The 16,850-nt window shown below is 49.8% G+C and overlaps 1 protein-coding gene across 3 annotated transcripts in view; it reads left to right on the forward strand.

The window, feature by feature from the left end:
* Positions 1-16,850, forward strand: part of SH3GL1 (SH3 domain containing GRB2 like 1, endophilin A2) — a 165,039-nt gene that overhangs the window by 75,866 nt on the left and 72,323 nt on the right. For all 3 annotated transcript variants that reach the window (XM_056571879.1, XM_056571871.1, XM_056571889.1), the window contains one exon: positions 806-949. In XM_056571879.1, the coding sequence (XP_056427854.1) occupies positions 806-949 (144 nt within the window). The remainder of the gene's footprint in view (positions 1-805; positions 950-16,850) is intronic.

Genomic DNA, 16,850 nt, shown 5'->3' on the forward strand with positions numbered 1-16,850 from the left:
TAGTGCTGGGCGGTATATCGGTTTATACCGAATACCAAATTTTTTTTTCCTGCACAATATGAATTTTTCCCATACTGCAATACTGGTTGGGGCCCCCCCTCGAATGAATGAATTATCAGCCGCAGCGCGCTCTCCCCACATTGGGGAACTAATCATATGTGACCCGCGGGCGTTGTTCTGCTTCTCTCTCTCTCTCTCCCCCCCCCCCCCCCCCCCCCCAATGAATTATCAGCACGGCGCTGTCCCCCTAACCATATGTCACCCGCAAGTGCTGCTCTCCTCGTCCTCCTGTGAGTTGCGGACCGCCGGCGCTGGAACTCTGTACTGTACTACATATTCCTGTGCCCGGGCTGCAGAAATAAACAAAATAAACTTTAACTCACCTGCCTACGTTCCCCCGTTGCTCCGGTATCAGCCTCATGCTGGGGATGGGAATGTCACAGAGCAGTCAGCCTATCACTGGCCGCAGCGATGTCCCGCCTCGGCCGGTGATAGGCTGAGCGCACTGTCATGTAAGGAGCCATCTCTTTGGAAACATACATATCTTCTTAAATGCTTTATAATTGTGAATATGTGTTTGCCCATAGTACTCTTAAGTCTTTTTGTAAACCTGTTTTTAAAGCAGATTATAAAAGTCTATGGGAAAAAACCATATCCATAAAAAAAATTTGGAGGGGAAAAAAAAACTGCTACTGCCCACTTTTTGTATTATAAGATAAATCATTTTTAGTTTACATAACCCTCATGCTTGTTGTCACTTTCATTGGTAATTTTAAGGTTTTGTCTTAAACTTTTCTTTATTTAGCCTCTCGTGCCAAGCTTTCTATGCTGAACACTGTATCCAAAATTAGAGGGCAAGTAAAAAATCCAGGATATCCTCAACCAGAAGGTCTTCTTGGAGAATGCATGGTACGCTATGGAAAAGAACTTGGAGAAGAGTCAAATTTTGGTTAGTATAATGGAAAAATGAGTTGGATTGCTATATACTATGTGTATTTCTATACTGTGTATTTTAGCCCTACAGTTCTATTAATTGAGGTAATCTTGTTAAAGAGGTACTCCAGGGAACTAAATCCATAGCCCATCCTTTTCCTCTCGCCAATCTATTTGGCTAAATATCATTCATCAGCCATATAGAGCAGTTTCCCCTCTTTCAGTGGTCACTTACATGAAGGGAGTGAAGAAAAGAAGTCATCTACCGTGTCTCTGCTGAAGTTCCTCTCTGAAAGTAGCCCCCATCCTCCTGAGAGACACAGACAATGTGGTTTCTGCCCTGCACTGATGGGTCAGCCGATACTACATTTCACACACTATGATTATTTACGGACCAGTTAATTTTAATGTAATTATAGTACCCATTTGGGCAATCACTCACGATTAAAAGGGTCTCTCCTTTGTAAATTTTCTTTATTTCTTGTAAATTCCGTCATTAATTTCTTCAGTAAAATAGAGTGTACAGACATAGCAAGCTGCAGTCTTTGCCTCTGTCCAACTCTCCCAGCCATGGACGCGACGGCGTTTCGGGACGGGCCCCTTAGTCATGCGTGCCAGGTGTGGGAGCTGGGAGAATTATACACCTATCCATTTTACCACCTATTCACATGTAGTAATAGACATACAAAATAATGCATGATGATAGAAACAATAGTAAAGATCTATAACAAAGGGGGTTAACTATTTCTTTTTTTTATTTTATCTATACAAAAAAACTATTTACATGGTTTTACAAAAATAGCATACAATATTCCAATCAAAATTCCAACCAACACAGCACCTCAATATAGGCACCACCAGCTTTTTTTTGAGGATTTGGCCTAAATTTCTTCATACGCCCTTATTTTATTTGCAATGTGTTTCTAGTGATCCAGCACTGGCAGTTACTCTCAGTAAACCAGGTCCTCATTTTTAACAACTTAGCCACCAAAAAGAGTTTGACATAATAAATTCAATTCCAAATTCCACCACTTCGCCCAAAATTGCCACCATGAAAACTTTTTTCCTCTTTTTAATTTTCCATTTTTCCCCCAAGAATTCATCTATTTAAAAGCAAAAATGTTAGACTTTGGGGCACCCCCACACTAAATGAAGGAAATCAGCGTTCTTCTCATTGCATTTGGGGCCATTAGCATTATCCTGATATTTAAATTTCCACAACGCCATTGGGAAATGATACAACTGAAATATTCAGTATATAACAGCAGTATTTGAAAATGTGCTTTATTCTCTAAACAACGTGTCACATTTTCAAAACCCGCTACCATGTGCAATCATTCACTTCTTCAGTTTGTGTAGCCCACTTTCCCTTAATCTTTTCTTGATACACTTTATGCCCGTGAGTGAGAATTAATTAATACAAATAACCTATCCTTAATCTAACTGGTGAAATTTCTTTTATACTATCTAACACACAGTTATTCTGTACCATAAATATTTATTTTTCCCTTCGTCCACGATTGCACCCTTAAAGGGGTACTCTGCTCCTAGACATCTTATCCCCTATCCAAAGGATAGGGGATAAGATGTCAGAACGCCACGGTCCCGCTGCTGGGGAGCCCCAGGATCCCCGCTGCGGCACTGCGCTATCATTACAGCTCAGAGCGAGTTCGCTCTGCACGTAATGACGGGCAATACATGGGCCGGAGCATCGTTACATCACGGCTCCGCCCCTCGTGACATCACGGTCCGCCCCTTTCAATACAAGTCTATGGGAGGGGGCGTGGCGGTCGTCACGCCCTCTCCCATAGACTTGCATTAAGGGGGCGGGCCGTGATGTCACGAGGGGCGGAGCCATGACATCACGCTGCTCCGTCCCCTGTATCGCCCATCATTACGCACAGAGCGAACTCGCTCTGTGCTGTAATGATAGCGGCGTGCCGCAGCGGGGATCCCGGGGATCCCCAGCAGCGGGACCGCGGAGATCTGACATCTTATCCCCTATCCTTTGGATAGGGGATAAGATGTCTAGGGGCGGAATACCCCTTTAAGAGACCGCCTCCTCATCCACAGGACAGAAAACGGGAACTATTTTGTAAGGATGGATCCAACCCCTATTCCCTAGTGCTATTTCCTGTCCTGCAGAGGAACGGGTCAGATCTCCTGTAAAGCATTGAAGGATGGAAACTGTGGGGACCCCGTTCATAATGTGAGACTTATGGGGTACCTCAGCGGCGTAAGTCCTCTTCAGAGAGACCACTGTGAAAAGCCTGGTGTGCAGCCTCTCCCCGCCTATGCATTGCACACACCTCCTGGCACCTCTCTCTCCCTCCATGTACCGTTCAGCTCAGTGCAACAGTTGCAGAGAAGCTCCTTTTTCTCCGCTGTGTTATGCTGTGAGCGGCCAGCGGGAGGGGGGGTCCGAGCTTAGCGCATGCGATTAAAACAAAAAATTATTATTTTGCTGGGGGAAGGAAGGTGGCGTTCTAGCCACAGAAACCATAGAGGGGAGGTCAGCTGACTTCCTGCCGGGAAGGGCGGTAGTTTGGACGTGGGAAACTTAAATTGAAGTGCCCAGCCAGTCTCTATGAGACTCTCCAGGACCTAGGAGAAGGTAGACTCCTTTCTGAGGACTTATGAAGCTGTATCATGCACTGACAGCATGGAACCTGCAACTGTGGTAGAGACGGTACCAGTTGGTGGGGTAAGGGGACTATGTCCCAGCTATTTTTCTGCTATCTGATGGTCGGTGTTATCCATAGGCTAAGGATGTCCCTAAAAAAAGCAAAGTGCAGGAGCAGAAAATGTAGGTTGTGCAGAAGGAGGCTGGACGCTGCTTATGTGGGCTCCCATTGTGACTCTTGTGTCAAGAAAATTGTGGAGGATGTTACTCCAGTATGCAAGATGTGGTTAGAGTAGATCAGAGCGAGCATGTAGGCCTGGCCTTCACAACATAACAGTCTTCTGTTATGGAAGAAGAAGAGCTTTATGAAGACCCAACTTTGGATGAATGCTCTGGTGGATCCCTGTTCCCTGCTGAGAATGGGGAGGGTCTTGTGAGAGTGATTAGGTCTACCATGAATTTAAAGGAAATGATAGAGCATAAATCCTTACCAGGTCGCATGTTTGAAGGCCTTACTCCCAGGAAGTGTGCTGTGTTTCCAGTTCATCAGTCTATAATCAAGAATGACTGGCAGTAACCTGACAAAAAGTTTGCGGTTGTGCCTGCATTAAGCGGAAATATCTTTTTCAGGATGAGGATTGTACTGATTGGGACAAGTTTCCTAGAATTGACCCGCCAGTAGCTAAGGTTACTAGAAAGGTGGCCCTTCCCTTTGAAGATAACGATTCTTTTAAAGATCCCATGGACAGAAAAGCAGCTGTATTTCTTAGGAAGACAAGGGAGGCTGCTGCTGGATCTTTTAAACCGGTTATTGCCGCTACATCTGTAGCCAGATTTTTAAGAGTGTGGATTGAGCAACCAGGGCAGTACCCCTAGAGAACAACTGTTTGCATCCATCCCTACCCTTGCAGCAGCAGTTGACTTTATCTCTGACGCTTCTGCACACACTCCAAAAATTTCAGCTAGAGCTATAGCTTTTCCTAACCTAGCTAGGAGGGCTCTGTGGTTAATGTTACCTCTAAATCCAAATTGTGTGCCTTAACATGTGAGGGCAACTACCTTTTTGGCAAGGAAATATACCAGGTCCTGAAGAAGGCCTTGAATAAAACGAACATTTTTCTTGCTATCCCTTCCCCAATAGAAAGCCCTTTTTATGGGAGGGGAGACTTCTGTAGAGATTATCAAAGCCAGAAGAAAGGTAGGGGTTTCATGTTCACCGCCCCTAATGCAGCCAAAAGGTCTAGTCAGCAATGACGAGGTTTCCAGTTGGAGGCAGATTGTCCCATTGCTATCTGAAGTGGTAGAAAATATATGCAAGCAACTTTGTATTATCTTCATTAACCCCTTAAGGACCAGGCCCATTTTGGCCAGAAGGACCAGAGCGTTTTTTGCATATCTGACCACTGTCACTTGAAGAATTAATAACTCTGGGATGCTTTTACCTTTCATTCTGATTCTGAGATTTTTTGTGACATATTCTACTTTATGTTCAGCAGCAATTTTCAAATTTTTTACAAAATTTTCAAACTCGAAATTTTTCATGGACCAGTTCAAGTTTGAAGTGGATTTGAAGGACTTTCTTATTAGAAATACCCCATAAATGACCCCATTATAAAAACTACACCCCTCAAAGTATTCAAAATGACATTCAGTAAGTGTGTTAACCCTTTACATGTTTCACAGGAATAGCAGCAAAGTGAAGGAGAAAATTCAAAATCTTAATTTTTTACATTCGCATGTTCTTGTAGACCCAGTTTTTTTTATTTTTACAAGGGGTGAAAGGAGAAAAATCCTCTCAAAATTTGTAACCCAATTTCTCTCGAGAAAGGAAATACCTCAAGTGTATGTCAAGTGTTCGGCAGGCGCAGTAGAGGGCTCAGAAGGGAAGGAGCGACAATGGGATTTTGTAGAGGCATGTCGCATTTAGGAAGCCCGTATGGTGCCAGAACAGCAGAAAACCCCCACATGGGATACCATTTTGGAAACTACACCCCTCAAGGCACGTTATAAGGGGTCCAGTGAGCCTTAACACCCCACAGGTGTTTGACGACTTTTCGATAAATTTGGATGTGTAAGACATTTTTTTTTCACTAAAGTGCAGTTTTTTCCCCCCCAAATTTACAATTTTTACAAAGGGTAATGGGAGAAAATTCCCCCCAAAATTTGTAACCCCATCTCTTCTGAGTATGGAAATACCCCATGTTAGGACATAAAATGTTCTGCGGGCGAACTACAATGCCCAGAAGAGAAGGAGTCACATATGGCTTTTGGAAAGCAAATTTTGCTGAAATGGTTTTTGGGGGGCATGTCGCATTTAGGAATCCCCAATGGTGCCAGAACAGCAAAAAAAAAAAACACATGGCATACTATTTTGGAAACTACACCCCTCAAGGAACGTAGCAAGGGGTACAATAAGCCTTAACACTTTACAAGTGTTTGACAACTTTTTGTTAAATTTGGATGTGTAAATGAGAAAAAAAAAATGTTTTCACTAAAATGCAGTTTTTTCCCCAAAATTTTTAATTTCTCTATCGGCTCCATTGGGGGACACAGACCTTGGGGTATATGCTGTTGTTGCTAGGAGACTTGACACTATGGAAACCAAAAAGGTCGGCTCCTCCCAGCAGGATATACCCGCCTACAGAGCCTGAGGTAATCCGTTTTAGCTTAATGTCCCAGACCTGGTCAAACATTTTTAATGTTATTTTTCAGATAAGGGACATTTCAGTTTCTTATTCCCTTTTCGTTTCCTGTTTTCAGGTGGGGACTCAGGAACTGTTTCCCCATTTGCGATTGAGGGGGCACAGGCATCGTGGATGTACTATCAACCCTCTCTCGCCAACGGTCAGCGCCTGGGGTTGTACCTCATGGGTCCGGGTCCCCCACTGTTCCCTGCTCGTCTCGCTGTTACAGCCCGGCATGATGCAGGTGACTAAAAGCTGACTGAAGACTTGATTATGTAAGTAATTCTGAATGAGGTGAGTATTTTCCCCCCCTTTTCATACAGGTTTTAGGGACTTTCAACCTCTGGAGACCCCCTGTTTTGGGCCCACTCCTCTTTATTATTGCCTAAGGATGTGGGGACCTTTTTCAATGAGGTGGGTCTGTTAGCCCACCTTTTTTCTAACTGTCCCGGGGTCTCCCTACCACAGGAACTGGTCTGGATCCAAGGGGTATTTGTCAGTGATGTAGGATTGTCTCGGCGCCTGTCTGTTCAGGCGCCGGCACTTAAACACTTGCAGTTCTTTTTCCTCAGCAGCAGCGGCTGCCGACTCCTCCCTTCCCCGCTCTCACATGCTTCAGCTCCATGCGTCCGGAGCACAGTTTTTTCCTCCCGGCGGCATGTTTACCCGCTCCCTTTCCCTTGCGCTCGCATAGATGATGTGGTTTGAGAGCAGGCGCCATTATCACCGGCCATGTTATTATCTTTGTGCCGGGTGCTTGCAGACTTTAGCTCTGCCCACCCGTGGCCTATGAGGTACAGGTGCACAAATTACTTTTGCCAATTAGCGCATTGCGCGCGCAGAGGGGCTCTAGGACCAATCAGAGGCACCCTAGTCTAATCCGGCCCCTCTCTTCTCATTGGTTCTGCTTACCCCTGCCTCTCTATCAGCAGCTGACTAAAGTTCTCCTCACAGCAGCTGCCCTGTTAGGGACACAGACACTGGTGAGACTTTCATTTTTTACTTTGTCCGAGCCCAGAACTGTTCCTCCCTCTAAGCAGTTAACTGGGACCCTGGTCACCTATTATAAATGCAAGGGCTGCAACACTAAAATGTCTGGTTCTGCGGAACCCACTTGTTCCGCCTGCACCCCCTGACCCCCCTGGTTATTTCACCCCAGGTTGGGTGTCCTCCCAGTCTATTTTTGACTTGGTCTCCCATTCCATGGTTACTTCCTTGGAGAGGTCCTCTTTACACCAGCCCTCCAGGGAGACCCGCTCTCCCTCTTAGTATGCTAAATGCTCTCACAAGCGTCATAGGGGTGTTTCCTCGGACTCATCCCCAGAGTCTTCTAGCAGACGCAGGTGCTCCCCTTACAGGTGTCGCCCCTCTGCTCCAGCTCCCCGTACGCATCTCTCTTCCAGAGGGCGCTCCCCTGGTCACCATTCTGGATCTCCAGATTAGCCTACCAGGTCAGAGTCTCCTTCTTCCAAGGCTGCCTCCACTCGTTCCCACTCTCCTGGAGAACTTGTAGATGAGGCTTCTGATTCTTCCTCTGACTCAGAGGACCGAACAGATACAACGGACAGGGTGGACACATTGGTTTCGGCCATAAGGGACACCTTCCATCTAGAGGACCCAGGAACTTCAGACGTAGTGGCACCCAAGGTTTTCAACTCTCATACTGAATTTGAAGCCTTACTGGAATCTGCCTGGAGGCACCCTGATAAGCAGTTTCAGGAAGCGAAGAAGGTTTATGCGCAGTATCCCTTCGCCAAGGACCTCATTGCTCGGTGGACCTCCCCTCCAATTGTGGATCCACCGGTCTCCCGCCTGTCAAAGGCGACTACTCTGCCGTTAGCTGATGCAGCCTCCTTCAAGGATCTGGCTGACAAAGTGGAGACTTCGGCAAAGTTTGCCTTTTGAAGAAGCCGGTTCTTCACTTCTTCCTGCATTTGCTTCTGCCTGGGTATCTAAAGCCCTTTTGGTATTGGCTTCCCAACTCCGCCAGGGTATCCTTTCTGGGTCTCCAGCGGAGTCCTTGGCTGATTTAGCTCTCCAACTTTCCAAAGCTGGAGACTTTGTGTTCTGCTTCCATGCAGTTGGCCCGCTGTTTGCCACAGGCACCCTAGTGGCCCTCCGTCGATCCATGTGGCTCAAAGCCTGGGATGCGGACGCCGCTTCCAAGAAGTCTGACTGAACTTTCCTTTACTGGTTCTCGGCTCTTTTGTAAGCACCTAGATGAAATTATCTTGGAGGCGACCGGGGGTAAAAGTTGCTTACTACCTCAGAATAATTCTTGCAGTACTGCTTCCCGTCACAAGTCAGCCTCCTTTCGGACCTTTGGTGCCAATAAGGGGGCCAAGCAGGCGCCTTGGCGGGACAAGATGGGTCCCTCCTGGAAATCGGACGACCGTTCCCGCCGTTTTGCGGCCAAAGCGGGCACCCGCAAACCTACTTCTGCCTGAAGGGACTTCCCCACCCGCAGATTTTTCTCAGGTGGGAGGTCATCTGGTACTCTTCCTGGATGTCTGTCACATGTTCAGGACTCCTGGCTCAGGGACGTGGTATCCAATGGTTACCGGATCGAGTTTGCCTCCCTTCCAAGGGATCACTTTTTTCTATCCTGGTCCCCCTCTCAAGAGAAGGCTTTTTGAGGTGCACTACAGTCCCTTCTCATCCAGAGAGTAATTGTCCCAGTTCCTCCCAGGGAGCGTTTTCAAGGTTTTTACTTCAACCTCTTCGTGGTCCCCAAGAAAGGGGGTTTCATATGCCCAATCTTGGATCTCAAGCGCCTCAACCAGTATCTTCTCCTTCGCCATTTCCGCATGGAGTCTCTCCGATCAGTTGTGGCGAGTTTCTTTCTTCGGTGGACCCCTCCCTTTAAGGTTTCAGCTCATTCCACGGGTTCTGTCAGAGCTTCCTGGGCTCTCCGTAACAGGGCTTCGGCCTCGCAAGTCTGTAAGGTGGCTACTTGGTCGTTCTTGCACACTTTTGCAAAATTCTACCAGGTTCATACCTTTCGCATCCGCTGATGCCAGTCTGGGCCGTAAGGTGTTGCAGGCCGCGGTGGTCCAGCCTGCCCCCTGACTGGTTTCTGTGCCCAACCTAGGGACGGCTTTGGTACATCCCAAGGTCTGTGTCCCCCAAGGGAGCCGATAGAGAAAAGGAGATTTTTTGTTCTTACCGTAAAATCCTTTTCTCGGAGGATCAATTGGGGGACACAGCTCCCGCCCTTTCTTTTGGTGTTCCTGGTTTGGTTACCTGTCCGAGGGTGGGTTCAGTTATTTTTTGTCTTGTAGTTACCTCGGACTGGTCTTGGTTTTCTGCCTTTCGGTCCTCTCCTACTTCTCTGGGACTAAACTGATTACCTCAGGCTCTGTAGGCGGGTATATCATGCTGGAAGGAGCCGACCTTTTTGGTTTCCTTAGTGTCAAGTCTCCTAGCAACAACAGCATATACCCCAAGGTCTGTGTCCCCCAATGGATCCTCCGAGAAAAGGATTTTACGGTAAGAACAAAAAATCTCCTTTTTACAAGGGGTAATAGGAGTAAATTACCCCCAAAATTTGTAACCCCATTTCTTCGGAGTTTGGAAATACCCCATGTGTGGTCCTCAAGTGCTCTGCTGGTGCACTACAATGCTCAGAAGAGGAGGAGTGCCATTGAGCTTTAGGAAAGAGAATTTGTTTGGAATGGAAGTCAGGGGCCATGTGCATTTACAAAGCCCCCGTGGTGCCAGAACAGTGGACCCCCAACATGTGACCCCATTTTGGAAACTACACCCCTCACAGAATTTAATAAGGGGTGCAGTGAGTATTTACACCCCACTGGCATTTGACAAATCTTTGGAACAGTGTGCTGTGCAAATGAAAAATTACATTTTTCATTTTCCCCGACCACTGTTCCAAAAATCTGTCAGACACCTGTGGGGTGTAAATGCTCACTGTACCCCTTATTACATTATGTGAGGGGTGTAGTTTCCATAATGGGGTCGTGTGTGTGTGTGTGTGTGTGTGTGGGGGGGGGGGGGGGGGGGGGGGTTGGGTCCATTGTTCTGGCACTATGGGGGCTTTGTCAATTCCGGACAAATTTTCTCTTCAAAAGCCCAATGGCGCTCCCTCTCTTCTGAGCATTGTAGTTCACCCGCAGAGCATTTTACATCCACATATGGGGTATGTTCTTACTCAGAAGAAATGGGGTTACAAATTTTGTTTTGTTTTTTCTTCCTATTTTCCCTTGTGAAAATGAAAAATGTAGGGTAACACCAGCATTTTAGTGAGAAAAAAAAGTTTTTCATTTTCCCATCCAACTTTAACGAAAATTTGTCAAACACCTGTGGGGTGTTAAGGCTCACTATACCCCTTGTTACATTCCATGAGGGGTGTAGTTTCCAAAATGGGGTCACTTGTGGGTATTTATTTTTTTGTTTATGTAAGAACCGCTGTAAACAGCCACCCCTGTGTAAATCACCAATTTACGCCTCAAATGTACATAGTGCGCTCTCACACCTGAACCATGTTGTGCACCCACAGAGCCTTTTTACGTTCACATATGGGGTACTCATGAAAAATTGTTACAAATTTTGGGGGTCCTTTTTTTTCCCTTTTACCTCTTGTGAAAATGAAAAGTATGGGGCAACACCAGCATGTTGGTGTAAATTTTTTTTCTTTTTTTTTTTTTACACTAATAGGCTGGTGTAGACCCCAACTTTTCCTTTTCATATGGGGTAAAAAGAGAAAAAGCCCCCCAAAATGTGTAAAGCAATTGCTCCCAATTACGGAAATACCCCATATGAGGCCCTAAACTGTTTCCTTGAAATACGACAGGGTTTTAAGTGAGAGAGCGCCATGTTCATTTGAGGCCTAAATTTGGGATAGGGGTGGACTGGGATGCAAGCGTTACAATTGGCTCTGCTAGCAAAAATATTGTATGCCAGTGATTACCAAACAGGGTGCCTCCAGCTGTTGCTAAACTCCCAGTCAATAGCTGTCTGGAAAACTACCGTGGGTGGGCAGAGCGGGGGATCCGAACTTAAATCCCCCCGCCCCCAATCCGCTATTGGTTGGTCACTTATGATCAACCAATAGCAGGGATAGGAGGGGTTTCACCCCTGCCACCTCACTCCTATCCCTTCTGTCTTGGACACCCCCAAGTCCCCTTATTTTCCGGTCACCGGAGACCCGTATGACCCGGAATCGCCGCAGATCGCTGGTCTGAATTGACGGTTCTCCGTACCCCCCTAGGCGATATGCTGGATGCCTGCTGAAAGATTTCATCAGGTATCCAGTTCCGATCCCCGACCGGCTAGCGGTGGGGACCGAAATTCCAACGGCATACCTGTACGCCCTGCGTCCTTAAGGACTCGGATGCAGGGCGTATGCATATATATACATTTATATTATTATATATCATATGTATATGGTGTGCAAAATAAAGCTCTACTAAAACATAATATATATAGATTGTGTGTATGTATGTGTTATATACCGTATTTATCGGGGGTATACCACGCACCGGCCTATAACACGCACCCTCATTTTACCAAGGATATTTGGGTAAAAAAAGTTTTTTACCCAAATATCCATGGTAAAATGAGGGGGCGTGTGTGCGTGTGTATACCCCGATATACCCCCAGGAAAGGCAGGGGGAGAGAGGCCGTCGCTGCCCGCTTCTCTCCCCCTGCCTTTCCTGGGGTCTAGAGCGCTGCTGTCGGCCCTTCTCTCCCCCTGGCTATCGGCGCCGCTGCCCGTTCTGTCCCCCTGACTATCGGTGACCCCCATTGCCGGCGCCGACAGCCAGGGGGAGAGAAGGGGCAGCGGCACCCATTGCCGGCGCCGCAGCCCCGTTGCCTCCCCCATCCCCGTAGGCATAATTACCTGAGTCGGGTCCGCGCTGCTGCAGGCCTCCGGCGTGCGTCCCCTGCGTCGTTGCTATGCACGGCGCGGCTCACTGACGTCATGTGCCGCGCCGTTCAGCGCATAGCAACGACGCCGGGGATGCACGCCGGAGGCCTGCAACAGCGCGGACCCGACTACGGTAATTATGCCACCGGGGATGGGGGGAGGCAACGGGGCAGCGGCGCTGGCAATGGGTGCCGCTGCCCCTTCTCTCCCCCTGGCTGTCGGCACCGATAGTCAGGGGGACAGAACGGGCAGCGGCGCCGATAGCCAGGGGGAGAGAAGGGCCGACAGCAGCGCTCTAGACCCCAGGAAAGGCAGGGGGAGAGAAGCGGGCAGCGACGGCCTCTCTCCCCCTGCCTTTCCTGGGGGTGTATCGGCGTATAACACGCACACAGACTTTAGGCTAAAAATTTTAGCCTAAAAAGTGCGTGTTATACGCCGATAAATACGGTATATATTCACACATTACATATTCACCTATGTATTGTTTTTCCTTTAAGTAATTGTACAGATTAGATAGATATTTTTTATGTATGCATTAATATATATTTTTATATGTTCGATATAATCAGTGTTTCCCAACCAGGGTGCCTCCAGCTGTTGCAAAACTAAAACTCCCAACCAGACACTGTCCGGGCACACTGGTTGGGAGTCACGTCATAAAGGATTCCTGGCTTACTGCAGCATCTCTCTGGTAAGCCAGGCCCCACAGCTAGTTGCAGGCTCCGAGGTCAAAGCCTTGGAAGTAATATGGTCTGGGTCTCTGAAGTAACATAGCTGAATTTAGCTCTGTTTCAGAAGAGAAACACACATCTCTGCTCTGAAAGACACACACATAGCTCTGCTTTATAAGAGACACAAACACACAACTCTGCTTTATAAGAGACACAAACACACAACTCTGCTTCGTGAGAAACGCCCAGCTCTGCTTCGTGAGAAACGCCCAGCTCTGCTTCGTGAGAAACGCCCAGCTCTGCTTCGTGAGAAACGCCCAGCTCTGCTTCGTGAGAAACGCCCAGCTCTGCTTCGTGAGAAACGCCCAGCTCTGCTTCGTGAGAAACGCCCAGCTCTGCTTCGTGAGAAACGCCCAGCTCTGCTTCGTGAGAAACGCCCAGCTCTGCTTCGTGAGAAACGCCCAGCTCTGCTTCGTGAGAAACGCCCAGCTCTGCTTCGTGAGAAACGCCCAGCTCTGCTTCGTGAGAAACGCCCAGCTCTGCTTCGTGAGAAACGCCCAGCTCTGCTTCGTGAGAAACGCCCAGCTCTGCTTCGTGAGAAACGCCCAGCTCTGCTTCGTGAGAAACGCCCAGCTCTGCTTCGTGAGAAACGCCCAGCTCTGCTTCGTGAGAAACGCCCAGCTCTGCTTCGTGAGAAACGCCCAGCTCTGCTTCGTGAGAAACGCCCAGCTCTGCTTCGTGAGAAACGCCCAGCTCTGCTTCGTGAGAAACGCCCAGCTCTGCTTCGTGAGAAACGCCCAGCTCTGCTTCGTGAGAAACGCCCAGCTCTGCTTCGTGAGAAACGCCCAGCTCTGCTTCGTGAGAAACGCCCAGCTCTGCTTCGTGAGAAACGCCCAGCTCTGCTTCGTGAGAAACGCCCAGCTCTGCTTCGTGAGAAACGCCCAGCTCTGCTTCGTGAGAAACGCCCAGCTCTGCTTCGTGAGAAACGCCCAGCTCTGCTTCGTGAGAAACGCCCAGCTCTGCTTCGTGAGAAACGCCCAGCTCTGCTTCGTGAGAAACGCCCAGCTCTGCTTCGTGAGAAACGCCCAGCTCTGCTTCGTGAGAAACGCCCAGCTCTGCTTCGTGAGAAACGCCCAGCTCTGCTTCGTGAGAAACGCCCAGCTCTGCTTCGTGAGAAACGCCCAGCTCTGCTTCGTGAGAAACGCCCAGCTCTGCTTCGTGAGAAACGCCCAGCTCTGCTTCGTGAGAAACGCCCAGCTCTGCTTCGTGAGAAACGCCCAGCTCTGCTTCGTGAGAAACGCCCAGCTCTGCTTCGTGAGAAACGCCCAGCTCTGCTTCGTGAGAAACGCCCAGCTCTGCTTCGTGAGAAACGCCCAGCTCTGCTTCGTGAGAAACGCCCAGCTCTGCTTCGTGAGAAACGCCCAGCTCTGCTTCGTGAGAAACGCCCAGCTCTGCTTCGTGAGAAACGCCCAGCTCTGCTTCGTGAGAAACGCCCAGCTCTGCTTCGTGAGAAACGCCCAGCTCTGCTTCGTGAGAAACGCCCAGCTCTGCTTCGTGAGAAACGCCCAGCTCTGCTTCGTGAGAAACGCCCAGCTCTGCTTCGTGAGAAACGCCCAGCTCTGCTTCGTGAGAAACGCCCAGCTCTGCTTCGTGAGAAACGCCCAGCTCTGCTTCGTGAGAAACGCCCAGCTCTGCTTCGTGAGAAACGCCCAGCTCTGCTTCGTGAGAAACGCCCAGCTCTGCTTCGTGAGAAACGCCCAGCTCTGCTTCGTGAGAAACGCCCAGCTCTGCTTCGTGAGAAACGCCCAGCTCTGCTTCGTGAGAAACGCCCAGCTCTGCTTCGTGAGAAACGCCCAGCTCTGCTTCGTGAGAAACGCCCAGCTCTGCTTCGTGAGAAACGCCCAGCTCTGCTTCGTGAGAAACGCCCAGCTCTGCTTCGTGAGAAACGCCCAGCTCTGCTTCGTGAGAAACGCCCAGCTCTGCTTCGTGAGAAACGCCCAGCTCTGCTTCGTGAGAAACGCCCAGCTCTGCTTCGTGAGAAACGCCCAGCTCTGCTTCGTGAGAAACGCCCAGCTCTGCTTCGTGAGAAACGCCCAGCTCTGCTTCGTGAGAAACGCCCAGCTCTGCTTCGTGAGAAACGCCCAGCTCTGCTTCGTGAGAAACGCCCAGCTCTGCTTCGTGAGAAACGCCCAGCTCTGCTTCGTGAGAAACGCCCAGCTCTGCTTCGTGAGAAACGCCCAGCTCTGCTTCGTGAGAAACGCCCAGCTCTGCTTCGTGAGAAACGCCCAGCTCTGCTTCGTGAGAAACGCCCAGCTCTGCTTCGTGAGAAACGCCCAGCTCTGCTTCGTGAGAAACGCCCAGCTCTGCTTCGTGAGAAACGCCCAGCTCTGCTTCGTGAGAAACGCCCAGCTCTGCTTCGTGAGAAACGCCCAGCTCTGCTTCGTGAGAAACGCCCAGCTCTGCTTCGTGAGAAACGCCCAGCTCTGCTTCGTGAGAAACGCCCAGCTCTGCTTCGTGAGAAACGCCCAGCTCTGCTTCGTGAGAAACGCCCAGCTCTGCTTCGTGAGAAACGCCCAGCTCTGCTTCGTGAGAAACGCCCAGCTCTGCTTCGTGAGAAACGCCCAGCTCTGCTTCGTGAGAAACGCCCAGCTCTGCTTCGTGAGAAACGCCCAGCTCTGCTTCGTGAGAAACGCCCAGCTCTGCTTCGTGAGAAACGCCCAGCTCTGCTTCGTGAGAAACGCCCAGCTCTGCTTCGTGAGAAACGCCCAGCTCTGCTTCGTGAGAAACGCCCAGCTCTGCTTCGTGAGAAACGCCCAGCTCTGCTTCGTGAGAAACGCCCAGCTCTGCTTCGTGAGAAACGCCCAGCTCTGCTTCGTGAGAAACGCCCAGCTCTGCTTCGTGAGAAACGCCCAGCTCTGCTTCGTGAGAAACGCCCAGCTCTGCTTCGTGAGAAACGCCCAGCTCTGCTTCGTGAGAAACGCCCAGCTCTGCTTCGTGAGAAACGCCCAGCTCTGCTTCGTGAGAAACGCCCAGCTCTGCTTCGTGAGAAACGCCCAGCTCTGCTTCGTGAGAAACGCCCAGCTCTGCTTCGTGAGAAACGCCCAGCTCTGCTTCGTGAGAAACGCCCAGCTCTGCTTCGTGAGAAACGCCCAGCTCTGCTTCGTGAGAAACGCCCAGCTCTGCTTCGTGAGAAACGCCCAGCTCTGCTTCGTGAGAAACGCCCAGCTCTGCTTCGTGAGAAACGCCCAGCTCTGCTTCGTGAGAAACGCCCAGCTCTGCTTCGTGAGAAACGCCCAGCTCTGCTTCGTGAGAAACGCCCAGCTCTGCTTCGTGAGAAACGCCCAGCTCTGCTTCGTGAGAAACGCCCAGCTCTGCTTCGTGAGAAACGCCCAGCTCTGCTTCGTGAGAAACGCCCAGCTCTGCTTCGTGAGAAACGCCCAGCTCTGCTTCGTGAGAAACGCCCAGCTCTGCTTCGTGAGAAACGCCCAGCTCTGCTTCGTGAGAAACGCCCAGCTCTGCTTCGTGAGAAACGCCCAGCTCTGCTTCGTGAGAAACGCCCAGCTCTGCTTCGTGAGAAACGCCCAGCTCTGCTTCGTGAGAAACGCCCAGCTCTGCTTCGTGAGAAACGCCCAGCTCTGCTTCGTGAGAAACGCCCAGCTCTGCTTCGTGAGAAACGCCCAGCTCTGCTTCGTGAGAAACGCCCAGCTCTGCTTCGTGAGAAACGCCCAGCTCTGCTTCGTGAGAAACGCCCAGCTCTGCTTCGTGAGAAACGCCCAGCTCTGCTTCGTGAGAAACGCCCAGCTCTGCTTCGTGAGAAACGCCCAGCTCTGCTTCGTGAGAAACGCCCAGCTCTGCTTCGTGAGAAACGCCCAGCTCTGCTTCGTGAGAAACGCCCAGCTCTGCTTCGTGAGAAACGCCCAGCTCTGCTTCGTGAGAAACGCCCAGCTCTGCTTCGTGAGAAACGCCCAGCTCTGCTTCGTGAGAAACGCCCAGCTCTGCTTCGTGAGAAACGCCCAGCTCTGCTTCGTGAGAAACGCCCAGCTCTGCTTCGTGAG

This window comes from Hyla sarda, chromosome 1 (assembly GCF_029499605.1).
Source record: "Hyla sarda isolate aHylSar1 chromosome 1, aHylSar1.hap1, whole genome shotgun sequence".
NCBI classification, from domain to species: Eukaryota; Metazoa; Chordata; class Amphibia; order Anura; family Hylidae; genus Hyla; species Hyla sarda.